The 21,291-nt window shown below is 46.1% G+C and overlaps 2 protein-coding genes across 2 annotated transcripts; both read right to left on the bottom strand.

The window, feature by feature from the left end:
• Positions 1 to 39: 39 nt before the first annotated feature.
• On the bottom strand, positions 40 to 11,851 carry CHCHD10 (coiled-coil-helix-coiled-coil-helix domain containing 10). Its single transcript, XM_032229848.1, has 4 exons — positions 11,695 to 11,851; positions 5,050 to 5,278; positions 4,135 to 4,285; positions 40 to 235 (listed from the first exon to the last, which is right to left on the bottom strand). Exons 1-4 carry the CDS (start codon positions 11,733 to 11,735, stop codon positions 216 to 218), a joined length of 441 nt encoding a protein of 146 aa, XP_032085739.1. The 5' UTR covers positions 11,736 to 11,851; the 3' UTR covers positions 40 to 215.
• Positions 11,852 to 15,764: 3,913 nt separating this feature from the next.
• PEBP1 (phosphatidylethanolamine binding protein 1) lies at positions 15,765 to 20,653 on the bottom strand. Its single transcript, XM_032229852.1, has 4 exons — positions 20,413 to 20,653; positions 18,017 to 18,126; positions 17,801 to 17,901; positions 15,765 to 16,612 (listed from the first exon to the last, which is right to left on the bottom strand). The coding sequence occupies exons 1-4, from the start codon at positions 20,623 to 20,625 to the stop codon at positions 16,395 to 16,397; spliced, it is 642 nt and encodes a 213-aa protein (XP_032085743.1). The 5' UTR covers positions 20,626 to 20,653; the 3' UTR covers positions 15,765 to 16,394.
• Between the last annotated feature and the right edge of the window lie 638 nt (positions 20,654 to 21,291).

Genomic DNA, 21,291 nt, shown 5'->3' with positions numbered 1-21,291 from the left:
TCACACGGACGTAAACAAACAGGAGCCGGCACTCAGATGCTAGCTTTAAATAAACCACCTGCTTTTATTTGACTTCCCTCTGTACAAAAATCAATTTTGTCCTTGCATTTGAAAACCTTTCCTTGCTTATAAATCTACAACTGAGAAAACCAGGTTGAGCTGGCCAGGTTCTCTGCTAATTCTCCTGTGTCCCCGTGTTGACCTTCCTCGTTTCTTCAGAGAAGGGAAGCCACACCTGCAAAAGAGAGACAGGAGAAGTTGGCCTCAACTTGCAAGACGGTTTTCATCCAAGCGATGGAGAGACCCCGGCGGCACAGGGCTCTGAATTGCACCCAAGGATGGACAGGGAATGCGAATGGGATTTCTGTCCCGCCACCCCCCCATCAAGCAGAGTTCTAACATTTCAGATCTTTTATTTGGGAAAGTGAATGGGAGGGGAAGGGAGGGGAAGGGAGGGGGAGGGAAGGGAAGGGAAGGGAGGGAGGGAGGGAGGGAGGGAGGGAGGGAGGGAGGGAGGAAGGAAGGAAGGAAGGAAGGAAGGAAGGAAGGAAGGAAGGAAGGAAGGAAGGAAGGAAGGAAGGAAGGAAGGAAGGGAGAAGAATACTTTATTGTTATTGTACGTATATACACAGTATACCCATACAACAAAATTCACATAACACCAGAGACCAGGCCCAACACACATGACAATCCCCACACACACCCACACACACCAAAAATTCCACACCCCTAAACCACCCAAGGGAAGGAAGGAAGGCAGGAAGGAAGGCAGGAAAGGAAAGGAAAGGAAAGGAAAGGAAAGGAAAGGAAAGGAAAGGAAAGGAAAGGAAAGGAAAGGAAAGAAGGATTAAAGCTGAGTGGCTGGTGATGACAATCTAACCCAGTGGTAGTCAAACTGGTCCATACCGCTCACTAGTGGGCGTTCAAGCTTTCATGGTGGACAGTAGGGGTTTGCTGTAACTCTGCTTTATAAATTTTATAAAGTTACTTCCCTACTTTATAAATCACCATTACTCTGGAACTGGTGGGTGGTTAGAAATTTTTACTACTAACAGAGAGACAAAAGTGGGCGGTAGGTATAAAAAGGTTGACTACCCCTGATCTAACCCATTGCTGCTTTGCCATCAACAGGAGGAAAATGTATATCTATATATCTGTCTCTGTCTCGTGTCTGTCTACCTGTCTGTCTCTCTCTCTCTGTCTCTCTATCTTTGTATCTATCTATCTATCTATCTATCTATCTATCTATCTATCTATCTATCATTTATCATCTATATTATCTATCTATCTATCTATCTATCTATCTATCTATCTATCTAATCATCTATCAATCTTACTGACTTATTTTGAGGATGAGCTTACTCTGTTGAGATTCTTAGCCAGTGAGCTCCTGGAACCATTATTTTCACTCCTGGAGCCTCTCAGTAGCGCTTACCTAGCCATCTCCTGTTCATTGCGTGCTGTGACATTATTTCATTCCGTACATACTTTCTCCTCCTCAAAATAGTGGCAGTAGCTGGTACAGAGCCCAGAGGGGCTGGATCAATAAAAACCAGTGCTCGTTCTAAAGAGGATTGCATTTCAGCAAACAATCGTCCCCATTTGTCTTAAGAATCAAACAGAGTCATATCTGGAGCAGACTATAAATCACCAAGCCCCATTCCCTTGGGGACCTTACGAGAATAAGGCAGGCTCAAGGGTGACTCAGCCTTCCATCCTTCCGTGGTGGGTAAAATGAGGACCCAGATTGTTGGGGGCAAGAGGCTGACTCTGTAAACCGCTTAGAGAGAGGGCTGGAAAGCACAGTGGATATGTAAGTCTAAGATATAGATAAGATTTGTGGTGCCTTCGTGCGCTCATCCTCCAAAGGTGTTTCTCAACCTTGGCGGTTGGAAAATGGGTTGACTTCAACTCTCCAAATCCCCCAACCAACAAGGAATTATCTGGGAGTTGAAGTCCACCCATGTTCAAGCTGCGAAGGTTGAGAAACACTGCTCTCATATGACCTGATAGCAATGGCCCTTTGGTTCCTACATAGGCCAAAGAGGTCCGAATTTTGAACTCAAGAATTAATGGGCTCATGTTTGCCCTTGGGATTCAAAACAAGGATTGTATCAGAGGATTTCGACCTCCACCACAGAGCTAAAAGGGACCATTTGGGTGGAAGAGCGACTTTAAAAGCACCATCGAAAGAGCTAAAGTTCAAGGATTCCCCCCTACCACAAAAGATCTCCATAAACATACATTCTGGGTTGCTTTGCTTATCATCTCGTATACCTATTTTGTATTGTCACCACCTTATTCTTTTCTTTTCACCTTCTCTATTTATTTCCTTCCTCCTCTCCTTACCCTTTCCTTCTTCCCTTGCCTCTCCCCTACTCCTCTCTTCCTCTTCCCCTTCCTATACTCTCTCCTTCTCTTTCTCTCCCTTCCACCCTTCTCTCCCTTCTACACTTCTCTTCTTACCTCTTTCTTTTTTCCCTCCTCTTCCTCTCATTCTCTCCACCTCTCTCCCTTTCTCTTTCTGTTGTTATAGGTGTCTCTTTCAAATCTCAGTTTGTTTTCTTGGGATGAAATTTCTGCAAACTCCGATATAGTTTAGTATCATTTCTTATTCCCTTACCTCTCCCCTACTCCTCTATTCCTCTTCCCCCTCCTACCCTCTCTCCTTCTCTTTCTCTCCCTTCCCACCTTCCTCTCCTTTCCTCTTTCTTCCTTCTCTCCCTCTCTTCTCCTCTCTTCCTTTCCTGTTAATGTGGTTATCGCTTTTCAACTCTGAACTGGTGTATTTTCGGGGATGGTATTCCCGCAAACCCTGTTATAATATTTTTTAAATGCTTATAATTTTATGCTTATCCTTTCTTATTCCCTTTTCTTCATTATCATGTCCTAGCTATGTTTTTCTCTATCTCATTCTTGAACATAGATATTAATTCCATATAAATATGCAAAAGTGAGAAATAAGAACAATAACTATGTGAATGTATATTTGTAACTCTACATAAGAGAATAAAAAAAATTTTAAAATTTTTTTTTAAAAAAGGTCTCCAGAAACAGAATGGCCTTCTAAAAAAATTACTGTGTTTCCCTGAAAATAAGATAGAATCTTATTTTCTTTTGACACACACACACGAAATAAGCGCTTGGCCTTGTTTTCGGGAAGGTCTTATTATCTTTGAGGTGCAGGAGGCGGTGAGCGTGGTCACCTCATGGCTGCTGCTGTGTTGCAATATTTTCAGGGAGGGCTTATTTTAGTGCATGCGCTCCAAAGTCCCGATCGGGCTTATTTTCCAGAGAGGTCTTATTTTGGGGGAAACAAGAGTTAGTAGACAATCAGGTCCTTGTGATGCCTCTCCGACGTAGTCTGCTGATTTCTAAACCACCTGACTGCCCACCCACGCACCAAATTTGAATCCACCATTAATCAAGCATCTGAGGAAGTTGAGATGCAGCTCACAAAAGCTAACACCTTTTTCATAAATTGTGGGGCAACTGTTCTGACCGAGGCTTCCCAAGAGCCTGAAGCAAACTCCTCATCCTGACAAAAAACCCTTTTATTAATTTGCTGTGAATTCTGCTCATTCACCTCCAGCAAAGTCTTTCAAGGGAGGATTTACAGTCACTGACCTTCTCTGGCTTGGAAAACTGCCAGGCCGATCCCTGCAAAACTTGGCAAGGAGTCTCGGAGAGTCACGAACCAATGAAACGAACTAATGGTCTCCTGCAAACTCCACTCCCCTTTCGCTCCTCTTTTATTTCCTCTGGGAGGAGCCATGCACAGTCCACCTGTGGCCTTACTCCCAAGTCGACACCTGTTCTTTAGCTGCTCCCTTCGTCTGGCAACTCTGCGCATGCACACACTGGGAACAGGCTCCAGCTGTTCGTCTGCCCCACTGATGTCTGGCTCCGAAGGCAGCTGATAACTGGCATAGGGCTCTGCCCCCCCCCCTCTGCCTCCGACACAGAGCCTTCATCAGAGCCTTCCCCAGACTCCAGGACTGGCCCAGGTTCCTCCCCAACCCTCCTCACTGTCCGAATCTGCCACCAGCTCCACTGGCGGGCCACAACAGCAACCAGACTCCTTCCAACCTTCGCCAAGATATCTCCTTTCTCCTCCACCATGGTAATACTCACCACTGGCTTGCTTGCATTGCTTCAAGGCTTCGTTGAAGCCCTCGCACAAGGTCAGGTCACTCTGGTTAGTAGCACAATCCAGGAACTGCCTCATCTCGTAGAGGCAAGGTCCATACTGGGATGGCTGGTGGGTTGGTATCTGCCGGGATTCCTAGAGGCAGCCAAGGAAGAGACGGAAGAAAATGCAATTTAAAAAAAAAATACCAGATTGTGCAGAAATGGATAAATTGACATTAAAGATAAAGAAGATACGGAATGTTTTTTAATATGGGATTTGAGAGCCCAGGTGGCGCAGTGGTTAGGGTGCAGTACTGCAGGCCACTTCAGCTGACTGTTATCTACAGTTCAGCGGTTCTAATCTCACCGGCTCAAGGTTGACTCAGCCTTCTATCCTTCCAAGGTGGGGGAAATGAGGACCCAGACTGTGGGGGCAATGTGCTGACTCTGTAAACCGCTTAGAGAGGGCTGAAAGCCCTATGAAGCGGTATATAAGTCTAACTGCTATTGCTATTTATCAAAGGCTGGATAATAGAGGGGGAAAATAGAAACTGGAGAACTTTATTAAAGGTAAAAGTTTCCTTCGCACATATCTGTTCATCGTTCCTGACTCTAGGGGGCAGTGCTCATCTCCGTTTCAAAGCCGAAGAGCCAGCACTGTCCAAAGGCATCTCCGTGGTCATGTGGCTGGCATGACTCAACACCGAAGGCACACAGAACGCTGTTCCCTTCCTACCAAAGGTGGTTCCTATTTTTATACGTGATTTCGAACTGCAAAGTTGGCAGAAGCTGGGACAAGTAACAGGAGCTCACCCCGTTACGCGGGCGCTAGGGATTCGAACCTCTGAACTGCCGACCTTTCTGATGGACCTGACTCCATTTACCACATGTTGTGGGTTCCTCCAACGTGAGTCTCACCTGGACAGGGCTGCTAGCCACTTTGGCCGGCTGGGAGGAGCTGCTGTCGCCACTGAACGCTCCTGTGAGAGCGCCTCCCACCACGTGGCCCACGGCGGAGCCCACGGCCACCCCTGCTGCCGTGGTAGCCATCTGGGCCATCAAGCCTGGTTGTTGAGGCTGAGTCGGGGCAGTCATGGCGGAAGGAGGCGGATGAGCAGGAGGCGGGGCATGGGAAGCTACCGCATTGCTGGGATGGAAAGAGAGAGAGAGAGAAAAAAAAGGGAGAAGGTGAGTTTTTGTAGCATTCATTCATTCATTCGTATCCTTCTTTGGATTGTTTTGACAAATAACTCAAGGGAGAAAACATATCCAACAGGCATTTCTCCTCCTGTTTTCCCCACAACAATAACCCTGTGGGTTCAACTGAAAGAGAGAGAAAAAACTGGCCCGAAGTCGCCCAGCTGGCTTTCATGGCTAAGGTATAAACTAGAATTCACAGCCTCCTGCTGATTGGCCCAAGGTCACCCAATCAGCTTCCATGCCTAAGGCAGAACTAGAATTTACCGTCTCCTAACCGATTGGTCCAAAAATCGCCCAGTTGGCTTTGAGGGCTAAAGCAGAAATTAGAATTCACAGTCTCCTGGTGATTGGCCCATGGTCACCTGTTCTGACCCCCCTCATTCCACACCAAAGCACACTCTGAGCCAGAGATAAATTACAGCATTTAATTAACAGACAAACAGGTCCTTGGCAGCAACCCAGCACAGATAAGCTTGGGGAGCAATAAACACAGACAAGGCTTGGCAGCAATCCAGCCTGCCAAGCTCATACAAAGTTCTCCGACATTCGATTCTGTGTTGACTTCTGCAAAGAGGGGCGTGTGCACAAGTAGCCTTTTTATAGTCTGGAGAGGAACCTAATGATCACCAGCTGAGTGCAATTACCTCCTGTAACTTCGCAACTGTTCCTGATGCCTAGTAGCTCTTCGATGGCGTGCATCCAGGAACAACTCACTACTGGCATCCGGATCTCTCCCCCTTGTCTCCTCCCCACTGGTCCAAGGCTCAGGTGCCTCCTGGTGGCTAACTAGTCTCTCTGCGCCCTGCTTGGAGTCGGAACCCTGTCCAGGGTCCTCCACATCCTCCAGAGCCGACTCATAGGGCCCCTCGCTGTCGGAGTCTGGTGGCAGCTCCAACGGCTCCTGCTGGGCCACAATAGTCACCCAATCAGTTTTCATGCCTAAGGCAGGACTAGAACTCACCATCTCCCTGCTGATTGGATCAGAATAGAGCTGGAAGGGACCTTGGGAGGTCTTCTAGTCCAGCCCCCTGCTCAAGCAGGAGACCCTACACCATTTCAGACAAACAGATGCCCAGTCTCTTCTTTAAAAACTTTGAGTGATGCAGCATGCACAACTTCTGGTAGCAAGCTGTTCCACTGGTTAATTGTCCTCACTAAATGTCTGTAGAGATTCCCAGTCATCCAGGTCATGGAAAAAGCACCTTTGGGACAATTGTCCTCTCTGTTTCTCCTTCATTCCAAGTTGCTTCTCTCCTTGAGTAGTTTCCACCCACTGTTTTCTTGACCTGCCTTCTGGTGTTTTGGAAAATAAGTTGAACACCCCCCCTTCTTTGTGGCAGCCCCTCAAATACTGGAATACTGCTATCATGTCACTCCTACTCTTTTCTCTGCATTAAACTAGACATGCCCAATCTCTGCATGTATGTGTGTGTGTGTGCTTTTGGTCTCCAGGCCTTTAATCATCTTAATTGCTCTTCTCTGAGATTTTTTCCAAAGTCTCAACGTCTTTTTTTATAATGTGGTGACCAAAACTGTATGCAGTATTCCAGGTGTGGCCTTACTAAGGATTGATAAAGTGCTACCAAGACTTCCTCAACATTAAGAAAACTAAGATCACAGCATCTGGCCCTCTCAATTCCTGGCAAATAGATGGGGAAGAAATGGAGGTAGTGACAGATTTTATGTTTCTGGGCTCCAAGATCACCACAGATGTGGACTGCAGCCAAGGAATTAAAAGAGGCTTGCTCCCGGGGAGGAAAGCGATGGCAAATCTAGACAGCAGACTAAAAAGCAGAGACATCACCCTGCCAATCAAAAGTGCATATAGTCAAGGCTGTGGTTTTCCCAGTTGCAATGGATGGCTGTGAAAGTTGGACCATAAGGAAGGCTGAGCGCCAAAGAATGGAGGCCTTTGAACTCTGGTGCTGGAGAAGACTCCTGAGAGTCCCTTGGACTGCAAGGCCATCCAACCGGTCAATCCTAGAGGAGATCCGTGGCATGACAAAACCGCGGTCCACTAAAGCGCGCCCGATTAAAGCACGTACCTGACGTCATCAGCAGCGCGACAAATACGACCGCGGAGAAAAAAGGGCACTTTAAAAAGCGCTTTTAAAGCAAGCCGATTCACGTTAAGGTAAGGGTTAGGGTTAGGGTTAGGTTAAGGGTTAGGGTTAGGTTTAGGGTTAGGTTAAGTGTTAGGGTTAGGTTTAGGGTTAGCGTTAGGTTTAGGGTTAGGTTAAGGGTTAGGTTTAGGGTTAGGTTTAGGGTTAGGTTTCGGGGGGTTAGGTTTAGGTTTACGCGTTAATTTTAGCTTTACCGCTCACAGCGTGCTTTTTTCGTCGCGCTGTGATGACGTCAGGTACGCGGTTTCGTCGAGCGCGCTTTAGTTGACCGCGGTTTTGTGGTGGAACCGAGGAGATCAACCCTGACTGCTCTTTAGAAGGCCAGATCCTGAAGAGGAAACTCAAATCCTTTGGCCACCTAATGAGAAGGAAGGGTTCCCTGGAGAAGAGCCTCATGCTGGGAACGATGGAGGGCAAAAGAAGAAGGGGACGGCAGAGAAGGAGGTGGCTGGATGGAGTCACTGAAGCAGCCGGCGTGAGCTTCAATGGACTCCAGAGGATGGTAGAGGACAGGAAGGCCTGGAGAAACGGTGCCCATGGGGTTGCGATGGTCCTGGATACTTCGCAACTAACAACAACATTCCAAATGTGGCCTTACTAAGGCTTTATAAAGCGCTACTAAGATTTCATGTGGTTTTGATTCTATGCCTCTTGTTTATACATCCATTCGCTTTTTTGGCTGCTCCCGAAAACCTCCCAGAAAGTCTCCATGGCTGAGCAGGCACTAAAACTAAATCTCCCTGGAGCCTCTTTCCCCAATGTGGCTTTTGGTCTAACAGCTTATATTCCCTGACCTCTCCTCTCAATTCCTTTTTAGCTGAATCATCCAGAAGGCAGTCAGTCAGGACGAACAAATCTCCTTTTCTATTCACTCATAATCCGCCCAGGTCATCCTGCTTTATTCCAGAGGCCTCAAAGGTAATTTTCCAAAAGGCAACTGGAGTTTCTTGTCTGTTTGTTCCCCCCCCCCCCTACTGAAAACATTTCGCTTTCTGTTCTATGGAATTGAAGGAGCTTTAATTTAGTTTAACTTGGTAGCCACTGCACCTCGTACAACGAAACCAAAGGCCATCTCCAGGGTACATTATAAAAATAAAAACACAAACACACCTCCTTCATATTCTGAACCTTTTCGGCACTGAGTGCCCAAATCGGAAGGTCCGTGCATGCACATGCATTTGCGCGCAACTAGAGTGCCAGAAACGCAAACACAAGCTGGCCGGAGTGCGCATGCCTGTTTTGGGGGCTGTTTTCAGGCCGGTTTTGGCCTAAAAAAACAGCCCAAAACCCAGCCTGAAAATGGCTCCAAAAATGGCCTGAAAATGGCCTGAAAAATTGACTGGTTTGGGGGCCATTTTTGAGCTGTTCTTCTGGGCCGTTTTCAGGCTCTTTTCGGCCTAAAAAAAGCCCCCAAACTGGCCTGAAAATGGCCCATAAAACCTCCTGAAAAATGGTGTGAAAAATTGCCTGGGTTTTGGCCATTTTGGGGCCATTTTCAGGCCATTCTTCGGACCATTTTTCAGGCCGTTTTTGCGCAGTTTTCAGCCTAAAAAACAGCCCAAAACCCAGCCTGAAAATGGCCTGAAAAAATGGCCTGAAAACAGCCCCAAAATTGCCTGTTTTGGGGCCGTTTTCAGGCCATTTTTCAGACTGTTACCAGGCTGTTTTTGTGCCGTTCTTAGCCTATCAAACAGCCCCAAAACCGGCCTGAAAATAGCCTGAAAAATGCCTGGGTTTTTTTGGCTGTTTTTCGGGCCATTTTCAGGCCATTTTTGGGGCAGTTTTCTGGTGTTCCGGCGCCCGCGGAGACCAGCTGGCTGGCACGCCAGAATCCAGAAGACCAGCTGGCTACAGTGCACGTGGCCACAGAGAGGGCTCTGCGTGCCACTTCTGCCAGGCGTGTCATCAGTTCGCCATCAGGGTCTTATGCAATTGAACTGAAACCCCGATATAGCATATAAACTTCTTGGATGAGAAGAGAAATGTTTTCAAGGGAGGAAAAAAACAAAACAAACAAGAAAGTCCAGTTTGCCTTTTGGAAAAGCAACCTTGGAAGAGCAAGTGTGACCTTGGGATGCGAATTCTCCACGCAGGCGTTCTTTTCCAAACTTTTTCACAAAATAAGTCCTACACAACACAGCCGCTCTTCTCGTCTTTTTCAACAGGTAAATTGACCCCCCAAAACCACATGTTTTTAATCTTTCCACCCGAGACTTTGCAATCTCTTAAAATCTTTGATCGCCCACATGCTAAGGCTTGGCCTTTTCTTCCCACAATAAGTATGTGTCACACACAGACGCAACCATCCGAAAGGTTGGCAGTTCAGAGGTTCAAATCCCTAGTGTCTTATTATTTAAATAAGACGGACAGCTCTAAGCTGATCCGTCTGCTTGGAAGCTTATTTAGGAAACTTTAAGTAGACTTTGCCACCTTATTTTTATCACTAAGAACAAGGAGAAATATGTTCCACACTCTCTCTCCCCTCCCCTGGCCACAGATGCTCTCATCTCAAGCCTAACCTACCTCGATTGTTGTTACGGAGGGAAAGAGAAAAAGGACATACTGTGTGCGCCAAGGGAAAAATACAGGTGATAATAATACCAAAGATATTAAGACCTTGAGATGCCATTCATTCAGGGTAGGGATGAGCAGGTTTACCAGGAGTTTAAATACTGTGAGATTTATGGCTGGGTGGAGGAGAGGAAGAAGAGAACATGATACTACAAAGTTTGAATCCCAAAAAGCTCTAATTAAAGCAAGATATAATTGAAGCATCGAAGTGCTCTTGAACCTGCATAAGATGCTTTCCTTTTGATCTTTCTTTGGAAAATAAAATCACTAGGGCCTTTTTTCCCAGGGAAAGAGGGAGAATCAACCTCCTTGTTTTATCCCAATTTTAAAAACTATTTGATCAACTCAAGGCAGAGAATGTCCTCAATATTCCTACCTTCCATTTTCACCAAGTCTCTGCAACTTTTGTTTTTTTACAATCCTAAATTTTGTACAATCTCTACTCTCTTTTTTTAATAAAGCAAGCTAAAATCCCCCCAAAATTGATACTCCTGAGCATGCACGGAGTGCTCCCCCACTCCGCTCCTCAGAGGAAAGAGACCAAGAGAGAGGGGGGACCCCCAAAGGCTTTTGAAGTTGGCTGAGAACCACCGGAGGCCTTTTAAATACAGGCAACCCTGTCCTCCCAAAGACAGGGCTCCTGAGCATGCACAGAGCACTCCAAGTCTTCCTCCCTCGGAGGGAAGAGGCCAAGAAACCCAAAAGCTTTTGAAACTGGCTGAAACCCCACCTGTGGCTTTTTAAACACAAACAATCTCCATCCTCCCCAAGATAATGCTCCTGAGCATGCACAGAGCGCTCCCCGTCTCCCTTCCTCGGAGGAAAGAGTCCAGGAGAGAGAGAGGGAAAACCCCCAAAGCTTTTGAAATTGGTTGAGACCCCACTCGTGGCCTTTTAAACATACCCCCCCCCCTGTTCTACCCAAGACGGGGCTCCTGAGCATGCACAGAGCGCTCCCCGTCTCCCTTCCTCGGTGGAAAGAGTTCGAGAGAGAGTGGGGGGAACCCAAAAACTTTTGAAATCGGCTGAGAACCCCACCCGTGGCTTTTTAAACCCCGCCCGCCTCTTGTCCTCCCCAAGACGGGGCTCCTGAGCATGCACAGAGCTCTTCCCCGTCACGGAAGGGAAGAGTCCAAGAGAAAAAACCCCAAAACGTTTGGAATTGGCCGAGACCCTTTTAAACACAAGGACCCCCTTGTCCTCCCCAAGACGGGGCTCTCCTGAGCATGTACAGAGCGCTCCCCATCTCCCTTCCTCGGAGGAAAAAGTCCGAGGGGGGGGACCCAAAAACTTTTGAAATCGGCTGAGACCCCCTACCCGTGGCTTTTTAAACCCCGCCCGCCCCTTGTCCTCCCCAAGACGGGGCTCCTGAGCATGCACAGAGCGCTTCCCCGTCACGGAAGGCAAGAGTCCAAGAGAAAAAACCCCAAAACGTTTGGAATTGGCCGAGACTCTTTTAAACACAAGGACCCCCTTGTCCTCCCCAAGACGGGGCTCTCCTGAGCATGCACAGAGTGCTTCTCCTGCCTTCTGACCTTGGACAGGAGTCGTTGGGCTTCTAACCCGATGGGAGGAAGAAGGCGAAAGAGTGGCAGGAGCAAAGCTCGTGTCCTTTTTTGAGGAGGGGGCTTCGAGAGTTGGGTGGGTGGGCTACCTCTCCCACGCCTACCTGGTCGAGCGAGACGGCACGCTCCGGCTGCCCCTGGGCATGGTGAGGTCGCTGGCTGCTGCGATTGCACCGGCTTCGCTCCGGCAGTCGCTGCGAAAGAGACGCCCGGAATCTCCTTGAAACTCGCTGTGACGCAATCGCGTTCTGGAACACACACCCCCCACACACGTGGTTCAAAGAGAAGTCGGGAAGGCTCTTCTGCGCAGGCGCATGACAGGAGCTCCTCCCCTCCGTCCCCCACACCCTCCCCCGTCCCGGACGCAGAGAGCTAGGAAAAGTTAGAGTGGTGACCAAACGACGTACGCATTCTCACGGGACTTTTTTTTTTTTTTTAAGTGGAGAATATACCTCCGGCATCTTTTCTTTCTTAACGTTTTTTTTTTTTAAATAAAAACAACAACGCCATTGAAATTTTGCAATGCAATAAAAAAGAAGCCGAGAGGAAGGAGGAAAATGGGAGGGAGGAAAATGGGAGGATGGTTGGATGGAAGGAATACAGGAGGGTAAATGGAAGGAAGGAAGGAAAGAAGGAAAATAGGAGGAAGGAAAATGGGAGGATGGAAAAAGAGGAAAATGGGAGGGAGGAAAATGGGAGGGGATGGATGGAAGGAAAACAGGAAGTAGAATGGAAGGAAAATGGGAGGATGGTTGGATGGAAGGAAGAAAAATGAGAGAGAATGGAAGGAAAAAGGAAAATAGGAGGGATAATGGAAGGAAAGAAGGAAAATGGGAGGAAGGAACATGGGAGGATGGTTGGATGGAAGGAAGAAAAATGAGAGAATGGAAGGAAAAAGGAAAACAGGAGGGATAATGGAAGAAGGAAAATAGGAGGAAGGAAAATGGGAGGATGGAAGGAAAAAGGAAAATGGGAGGGAGGAAAATGGGAGAGATGGATGGAAGGAAAACAGGAATTAGAATGGAAGGAAGAAAAATGGGAGGATGGTTGGATGGATGGAAAAATGAGAGAAGGAAGGAAATAAGGAAAACAGGAGGGATAATGGAAGGAAAGAAGGAAAATGGGAGGAAGGAAAATGGGAGGATGGTTAGATGGAAGGAAGAAAAATGAGAGAGAATGGAAGGAAAAAGGAAAACAGGAGGGATAATGGAAGAAGGAAAATGGGAGGAAGGAAAATGGGAGGATGGAAGGAAAAAGGAAAATGGGAGGGAGGAAAATGGGAGAGATGGATGGAAGGAAAACAGGAAGTAGAGTGGAAGGAAGAAAAATGGGAGGATGGTTGGATGGAAGAAAAATGAGAGAAGGAAGGAAAGAAGGAAAATAGGAGGAAGGAAAATGGGAGGATGGTTGGATGGAAGGAAGGAAAACGCGAGAGAATGGAAGGCAAAAAGGAAAACGGGGGGATGGATGGATGGAAGGAAGATGGCAGGGAGGATGGAAGGGAAAAAGGGAAATGGAAGGAAATTAGTAAGGAAGGGAATTTAAATAGGGGATCCAGCATTCTGACTCCCTACTTCAGAGGAACTGAGAAGTGTCCACTCTTCCCTCTTTGTGTTTCTATGGCTCCTTTTGCATTTTCTGGTCTGAGGCCTAGCACAAAACTGTCATTTAATGGGGGCTTTTTTTAAAACTGGGCACCAGAGTCCTGGCCTCATTGGGAAATAGAAGGCCTGAACACAACTACTTCTGATATTTGAGGGGCTGCCACAAACAAAGGGGGAGTCAAACTATTCTCCAAAGCACCTGAGGGCAGGACAAGAAGCAATGGGTGGAAACTAATCAAGGAGAGAAGCAATTTAGGACTGAGGAGAAATTTCCTGACAGTGAGAACAATTAATCAGTGGAACAACTGGCCTCCAGAAGTTGTGAATGCTCCAACACTGGAAGTTTTTAAGGAAATGTTGGATAACCATTTGCCTGAAGAGGTGAAGGGTTTCCTGCCTAAGCAGGGGGTTCGACTAGAGGACCGCCAAGGTCCCTCCCAACCCTGTTATTCTGTTAAGAGGGGGTCAACCTATTCTCCAAACCACCTGAGGGCAGGACAAGAAACAATGGGTGGAAATTAACCAAGGAGAGAAGCAACGGTCCTAGAACTGAGGAGAAATTTCCTGACCGTGACAATTAACCAGTGGAACAGCTTGCCACCAGAAGTTGTGAATGCTCCAGAAGTTGTGAATGCTCCAACAATGGAAGTTCTTAAGAAGAGACTGGCTATCCATTTGTCTGAAATGTTATAGTGTTTGCTGCCTAAGCAGGGGGTTGGACTAGATGACCTCCAAGATCCCTTCCAACTCTGTTATTGTGTACTGCCTATCCTTTCCTTACACTCCACAGGGGAGGCCAAAATTTCTGTTGCTAAGTGGGATATTTGTTCAGTGAGTTTTGCCCTGTTTTCGACCTCACTTGCCACAGTTGTGGCTAACTCTTTAACATTTCACTTTGACAAGTAATGGCCTGAATACCTAATTTTTGCTCAGGGGTGTCAACCAAGATTGGGGAGAGGGGATGCGAGGAGAAATAGTCTTTTGTAGATTTGTAAGGAAAAAAAAGATGTTTTCTACTTTCCAAGCTGGCAGGAAGGACAAATGTTTTTTCTTTGAAAGTCACTCAACAATTAAAAATAGTGTTCTACTCTTCTTCACACAAGTTTTTTTTGGCAAGGATGGACAATCACTTCTTCCTTTCATTTCAAACATTTATACAACCTCCCACCTTATAGCAAATTGGGGGGGATTTCCCAAACAATAATTGAAACAATTATCAAAATAAAACCTGTTCAGGACGAGGAGTTTTAAAGACCAGAGTTTGGAATAGATCCCTCACACCTCATAACTAAGTTAACTTGGTTACCAAACGAACCAATTCTCTGATATCACACAATACAGGAAGTCCTCAACTTAAAACAGTTCACTTAGTGACCATTCGAAGTTACAATGGCACTGAAAAGTGACTTAATGAGTTTTTCACCCTCACAGCTATTGCTCATGTGATCAAAATCCAGATCCTTGGCAAGAGACTCGTATTTATGACGGTTGCAGTGTCCTTGGGGGGGGGGGCTCACATGATGACCTTTGGTGACCTTTTGACAAGCAAAGGGGTAGCCTGATTCACTTAACAGTCCTGTTACTAAACAGCGGCACTGGCTCATTTGACAACTGCGGCAAGAATGGTCGTAAAATGGGGCAAAACTCACTTAACAAATGTTTCACTTAACAAAAATTTGGGGCTCAATTGTGGTGATAGGTTGAGGACTACCTGTAGAGTCACCTAGCTACCAGAAGGAACTGGGTTTATGGGAATGATTAAGCCATCAAAAGCCTAACTAAGGTTAATGAGCCAAGCTTTAAGATAAAGGTAAAAGTTCCCCTCGCACACATGTGCTAGTCGTTCCCGACTCTAGGGGGCATTGCTCACCTCCGTTTCAAAGCCAAAGAGCCAGCGCTGTCCGAAGACGTCTCCGTGGTCATGTGGCTGGCATGACTCAATATCAAAGGGGCACAGAACGTTGTTACCTTCCCACCAAAGGTGGTTCCTATTTTTCTACTTGCATTTTTACATGCTTTTGAACTGCTAGATTGGCAGAAGCTGGGACAAGTCACGGGAGCTCACTCCATTATGCAGCGCTGGGGATTCGAACCACCGAACTGCCGACCTTTCTGATCGACAAGCTCAGCGTCTTAGCCACTGAGCCACCACGTCCCTAATGAGCCAGGTTTTAGAATGGACCTATTCTGAGTTAATCCAGCCTAGGTTCTCTATAAAGGAACAGCATAAAAAGTGAAGGCAACCTTCATTTTTAATTGAAAATTTCTCAACAAGAGCAAAGCAAATCCATAAAGACAGAAGCTTTCGCTTGCCAGTATTAGTGAATATGTATACTAAATGTGGAAATGGGAAAACATCCAAGGGTTGCTATATACTCCATTTAACCGCAATTTACAGGAGAGACAGTAACAATGATATCCAGAACTTATTATCTGCAAAACGAGAGAAATCCAACTTGGAACAATAACCGGCCTTCTAAAACAGACACGAGAACTTGAAATATCCAGTAACAGCAGGAGTTCGAGATAACCAAAATCTCTAAACAAACTCTAAAGGTCAAGTTGTGGGATCGGTAGCCACATTCCTCTTTAATGGAAAAATCAGGGAGATTACAGGATGCTTTGGTTGCAAACCACGCTGAACCAGCTCTGCCCCTCTTAACTTACGGTAAGAGATGCTTATATTCCAATTTTATGAGATTCTTGATTTCTCTGGCATCTTCCAGATGCATCGGGCTCCATAATCCCATTGCTGGCTAGAAATACTGCAGTTACTACTGACTCTATGGGAGTGCAGGTTGGAGTGTTCTACATAAAATGTTTGACACTTGTGCAAACCCCCCCCCCCCTTTTTTTAAGGTAAGGTAGACATGCAATTCACCTTCACAACAAGCTAAGTTGCTCTGATAATATTTAAGATGGTTATAGGAAATAGAGGTGTTTTCTATTCTCAGGATCAAAACTTCTGAAAAGTAGCAAATGTGAGGTACAATTCAACTGCAGGTTTTAAAAGAAAAAAACTTCTTAAACCATAAAGACTGCTGATTAAAGGGCCCCGTCACAAATTAACCTAGATTAATTCGTGTTACAGATTCAATGGCAATTCATTTTCACTAATGCATCCGGAGTCAACCAGGCCATTTATCCTAAGGGAAGGATTTCCAAGAAAGAGGAACTAGGGCACTAAAACGGAGGTGATTTTATTTCCCAGACAGCTGCTCGTAGAGTTTGGGGACGTAGTCGTCCCACTCGGCTTGGAAGCAGGTGCCCGCGACGGGGGAAGGCAGCTTGTATTTCTTGCGGAAGGCCAATATTTTGAAGTTTCCACGTTTGTCCCCCGAACGGTTGCTCAGGGTGGGCTCGTTGCAGGTCAGCTGCTGGGACTGCTCGTAAACCAACCAGACGTAGCGGTGAAGGCCTGAAAATGCACAGGAGCAAAATAAGAAGCAGAAACCCTTTTTAAGGAGGGTTCAATCCAGCCCTCTGCCCACCTCCTCAGAGCTGTTCGGGACTCAAGCAGCATGCAAATCTGAGGATGGATTGGATGGAGGGGACGGGACAATGGAGGCAGGGAGTGAGGAAGGGATGGATGGATGGGAGGAATGGAAGAATGGATGAGAGGATGGATGGATGGAAGATTGCATGGAGAGATTGATAGATTATGGATAGGTGGATGGGTGGGTGGGTGGGAGGAAGGATAAGAGGATGCTGATGGATGGAGGGATGGATAGATAGGAGAATGGATAAGAAGATGGAGGATGGATGGATGGATGGATGGATGGATGGATGGATGGATGGATGGAAGGAAGGAAGGACAAGATTGCATGGAGAGATGGAAAGATGATGGATGGATGGGTGGGAGGAAGGATAAAAGGATGCTGATGGATGGAGGGATGGAAGATTGCATGGAGGGATGGATTGGAATTGGGTGGGTGGGTGGGAAGATGGATGGATGGATGAGAGGAAGGATAAGAGGAGGAGGATGGGAGGAGGGATGGAAGATTGCATGGAGGGATGGACTGGAATTGGATGGATGGGTGGGAGGATGGATAAGAGGATGACGATGGATGGAGAGATGGATGGGTGGATTGATGGATGTGAGGAAGAATAAAAGGATGCTGATGGATGGAGGGATGGAAGATTGCATGGAGGGATGGATTGGAATTGGGTGGGTGGGTGGGAAGATGGATGGATGGATGAGAGGAGGGATAAGAGGAGGAGGATGGGAGGAGGGATGGAAGATTGCATAGAGGGATGGGCTGGAATTGGATGGATGTGTGGGAGGATGGATGAATGGTAGGAAGGATAAGAGGAGGAGGATGGATGGGAAGATGGGAGGGATGGAAGATTGCATGGAGGGATGGATGTGAATTGGATGGATGGATAGATAGTATGGATAGATGAGAGGAAGATGATGGATCTATCATCCATCCATGCATCTCCTATCATGCATCTATCTATCTATCTATCTATCTATCTATCTATCTATCTATCTATCTATCTATCTATCTATCTATCTATCTATCTAGTTGAGATATTTGGTTCAGCAGCCACTTTTTGAAAGATAAAGCCACTTTGCCTTGAAAGATTATCTCTGGCCATTTACCTGTTCCTTTGGGTGGCCCAGCTCCAACATAGTCAGACAAAACCTGCCCACTGCTGATATCATTGCCTCTCATGTTGGTCACCAAAAAGTGGTGCCACTCCCTAAAAAAAGAAGAAGAGAATTGGGTTTTCATGCTTGCAAATCCCATCTTGCAACCTGCGAAGGAATGTTCCTCTTCGCGGGGATCATTTTCCAAGCACGCCCAATTCAACCCACCTGAATTTGGGGGTTTTCCTACTGGGAGCATCAGGATCCGTAAGAGCCAAAGTGTAGAATTTATCCGGGTTGCAATTCTCCCACTCGATCAGGGTGGGCCGATTCTTGACCTGCCCAAATAAACAAGAATAACCATTTTGCTCCTCTTTAAAACAGGAAAAAACAAAACAAAAGAAAGACAGGGGAGAAGAAATATCCATGGACTAAGTCAGCTCTCTAGTTAAGAATTGCTAATTTTTTTTCTCCCTCTGCATTTTCAGCAAACGACAAACAGGCAAAAAAAAAAATTTTTTTTTAAGCATTTTCTATTCCAGAAGGTGGAAACTGATGCTTAAAGCACCGTTTCTCAATCTCAGCCACTTTTAAGGTATTTGGACTTTTGCTCCCAGAATTCCCCAATTGATAAAAGAGAATATTGGTTAGCTCAGGGTTGAACTGTGGTGGTCTCTCTGAGCTTGGTGGTTTTCTTGCAGGCGTTTCATTACCTAAACGAGGTAACATCAGTGCTAAAGGGAGTGGGGTGTGTGCGGAGAGGAGTTTGCACTCTTTTTCCCTTTGGGGGCGGGGGGGGGGTGTTCTTAAGTAAAGATTCCTTGGTTTGAGCAAGTGCAGCAAGGACAAAGGCAAAATGGACTGCTAAATTGGTGATGCCCCCCCAGTTACATGACCACTTAGCCACGCCCACCCAGCTAGTTCCCCCCCCCCCAACAGTGTAAGAGACAACCCCCCTGATCAAAAACTTGAGAACCCCTGGTCTAAGGTTTCATTTTTGGCTCATTCAATCATCCAATCACACTTGTCCAATAAATAATTCTATTCTATTCCTTATTCTATTCCTATTCCATTCTACTCCTATTCCTTATTCTTTCCTATTCCGTATTCTATTCCTATTCCATATTCTATTCTACTCCTATTCCGTATTCTATTCCTATTCCGTATTCTACTCCTATTCCGTATTCTATTCTACTCCTATTCCTTATTCTATTCCTATTTCTTATTCTATTCCTATTCCGTATTCTATTCTACTCCTATTCCATATTCTATTCTACTCCTATTCCTTATTCTATTCCTATTCCGTATTCTACTCCTATTCCGTATTCTATTCTACTCCTATTCCTTATTCTATTCCTATTTCTTATTCTATTCCTATTCCGTATTCTATTCTACTCCTATTCCGTATTCTATTCTACTCCTATTCCTTATTCTATTCCTATTCCATATTCTATTCCATTCTCTTTTATTCTATTTATATTCTACTCCAATTCTATTCATTTCTATTTCTTATTCTATTTCTATTTCCAATTTCTAATCCTGATAATTATTCTAATTCTTATTTATTCATATTCTATTCCATTCTAAATTCGATTCCTATTCTATTCTCATTGTGACTTGGATGTATGCTCAAACTTCTATGGGTCTAAAACTTATTCTCAAACCTTACATCATCACAATTATATTGAAAGGCAATCGATTTGATAAAACATGGGAGAGCTGGACATCTGCAAGTGTGGAAGCCGGTTGGATTAAAAAAAGAAAAACAAGCCACCTTTTGGGTTAGAAATTAAACTGTGGTGTCAACTCTCATCCAGATCCGCCTCCACGAATGTTGCAACGCGCGCGGCCTTCACCTCCCAGCGGGCACGCGCTCCCGAGCCTTGCACCGGCCTTGCAAACGAGGGAACGGGGAGAACTGAGCCCCCACCCCCAGCCGCTTTGCTTGCTGGTCTCCGCCTCTCTTTGGGAAGATGCCAACTTGGCCATGGCCGCCTTTGTATTTTTAGGGTGGCCTTTTTTTTTCTTTCCAAATTGCACTTTGCTCTCTTCTCTCTTCTATTTTTAAGGCCAGGCTAAAACAAAAACAATTTTGCAACGAATCGTTTGCATTAAAAAACGATCGCGTGCCTTTTTTTTTTCTTCCCCAAAAGGCCATGCAGGATTCTCGGGCCTCCTAAGGGGTCATGCGGCCAAGCTGGAGACCATAATGCACGTTAGATTAGGTTAGGTTAATTGGATTTATATACGTTCAGATGCATGCTTTTTTTAAAATTTATTTATTGGGGGTTCCCTTGCAAATAACCCGAGTCCCCGAGAGGGCATCCAAACGGGACTTGCCTCCCGGTTGCAATTGTGGCACGTTGGCAAATTTGCAACAAGGGAGACTGTGGGATCCTATATAACGGAATTGCAAATTTGGAGGGGGGGGAGAGAAAATCTATAATGCCCCGAAATGATCCACATGCAGATCAGCCCATGAATTGAATCCTGCAAAGAGGAGCGTTTCCGAGCTCCTTTATTGGGCGGGGGTCCCCTAATTTTAAGAGGGGTTGTGCAAAAGCCCCAGCTCCCGCCCAAAAGGACGACAACGGGACGTCCCCAGCGCAGGCGGCCCTTACTACCTGGGTCGGTGTAAGTATTTGACCGAGCTCCTCAATTTCCACCGACCCGTAGCGGACCCGCAGAGGTTGCGCCGGCTTGTCTTCCACCTCCGGGAGGCTTAAGGAGCCTCCCCAGCCGCTCAAGTCTACCGGCATGATTGCACCAAAGTGACGAGTCCCCAAGATCTTCTTCCCAGCTCGCTGCAGCCAGCAAACGCAGCGCGCGAGACTCATCCAGACTCATGCGGGGGAGGGGGGCGCTTTCCGAGTGGCAGGTTGCTCCGCCAATCCGAAGCAGCGGAACATCTCCTTCTTTGCTCCTATTGGCCGAGGTGGGGGGGGACAGAGGCTCGGCCCTGTCGGGAGAAGGGAACTCTGGGAGTTGAAGTCCCGCAATGGTTTCTAGGGTAGTCTGGGAGTTGAAACCCAGAAACTTTCAAGGTACTGAAGTTGAGAAGCTGTTTTCGTAAGATTAAAAGCATACGGGCATTGCCAATTTTAGCAAACTATGATGATAATTCACCTGTGAAACCTTCCTCCATTAATGATAGCAAAAGGGGGAAAAATGATGAAATATTTTTTCTAAAGTCTTTGCACACTTTGGGATTTGATAGTATAATTTAGCTTCTTCAAGGGCTTTCTTTCAAATAAATGTCCCGAATCTCATTGAGTTCTGTCAACGAAACCCTGTTTACAGAAGATGTTAATAAATCTTATCAGGTTGTGTTTTATGGGGTCCTTGGTGCTCTCTGAGCTTGGTTGTTTTCTTGCAGAAGTTTTATTACCAAACTAGGTAACATCATCAGTCCTAGGATTGGGGTTTGCAGGGAAGAGGAGGAGGAGGACTGTGGGATCCATGGTGCTGTCTGAAGTTGGTTGTTTTCTTGTAGATATTTTATT

Source organism: Thamnophis elegans, chromosome 13, assembly GCF_009769535.1.
Source record: "Thamnophis elegans isolate rThaEle1 chromosome 13, rThaEle1.pri, whole genome shotgun sequence".
Taxonomy (NCBI): domain Eukaryota; kingdom Metazoa; phylum Chordata; class Lepidosauria; order Squamata; family Colubridae; genus Thamnophis; species Thamnophis elegans.
The sequence above is the reverse complement of the archived record's forward strand: the minus strand, read 5'-3'. Positions and strand labels throughout refer to the sequence as shown.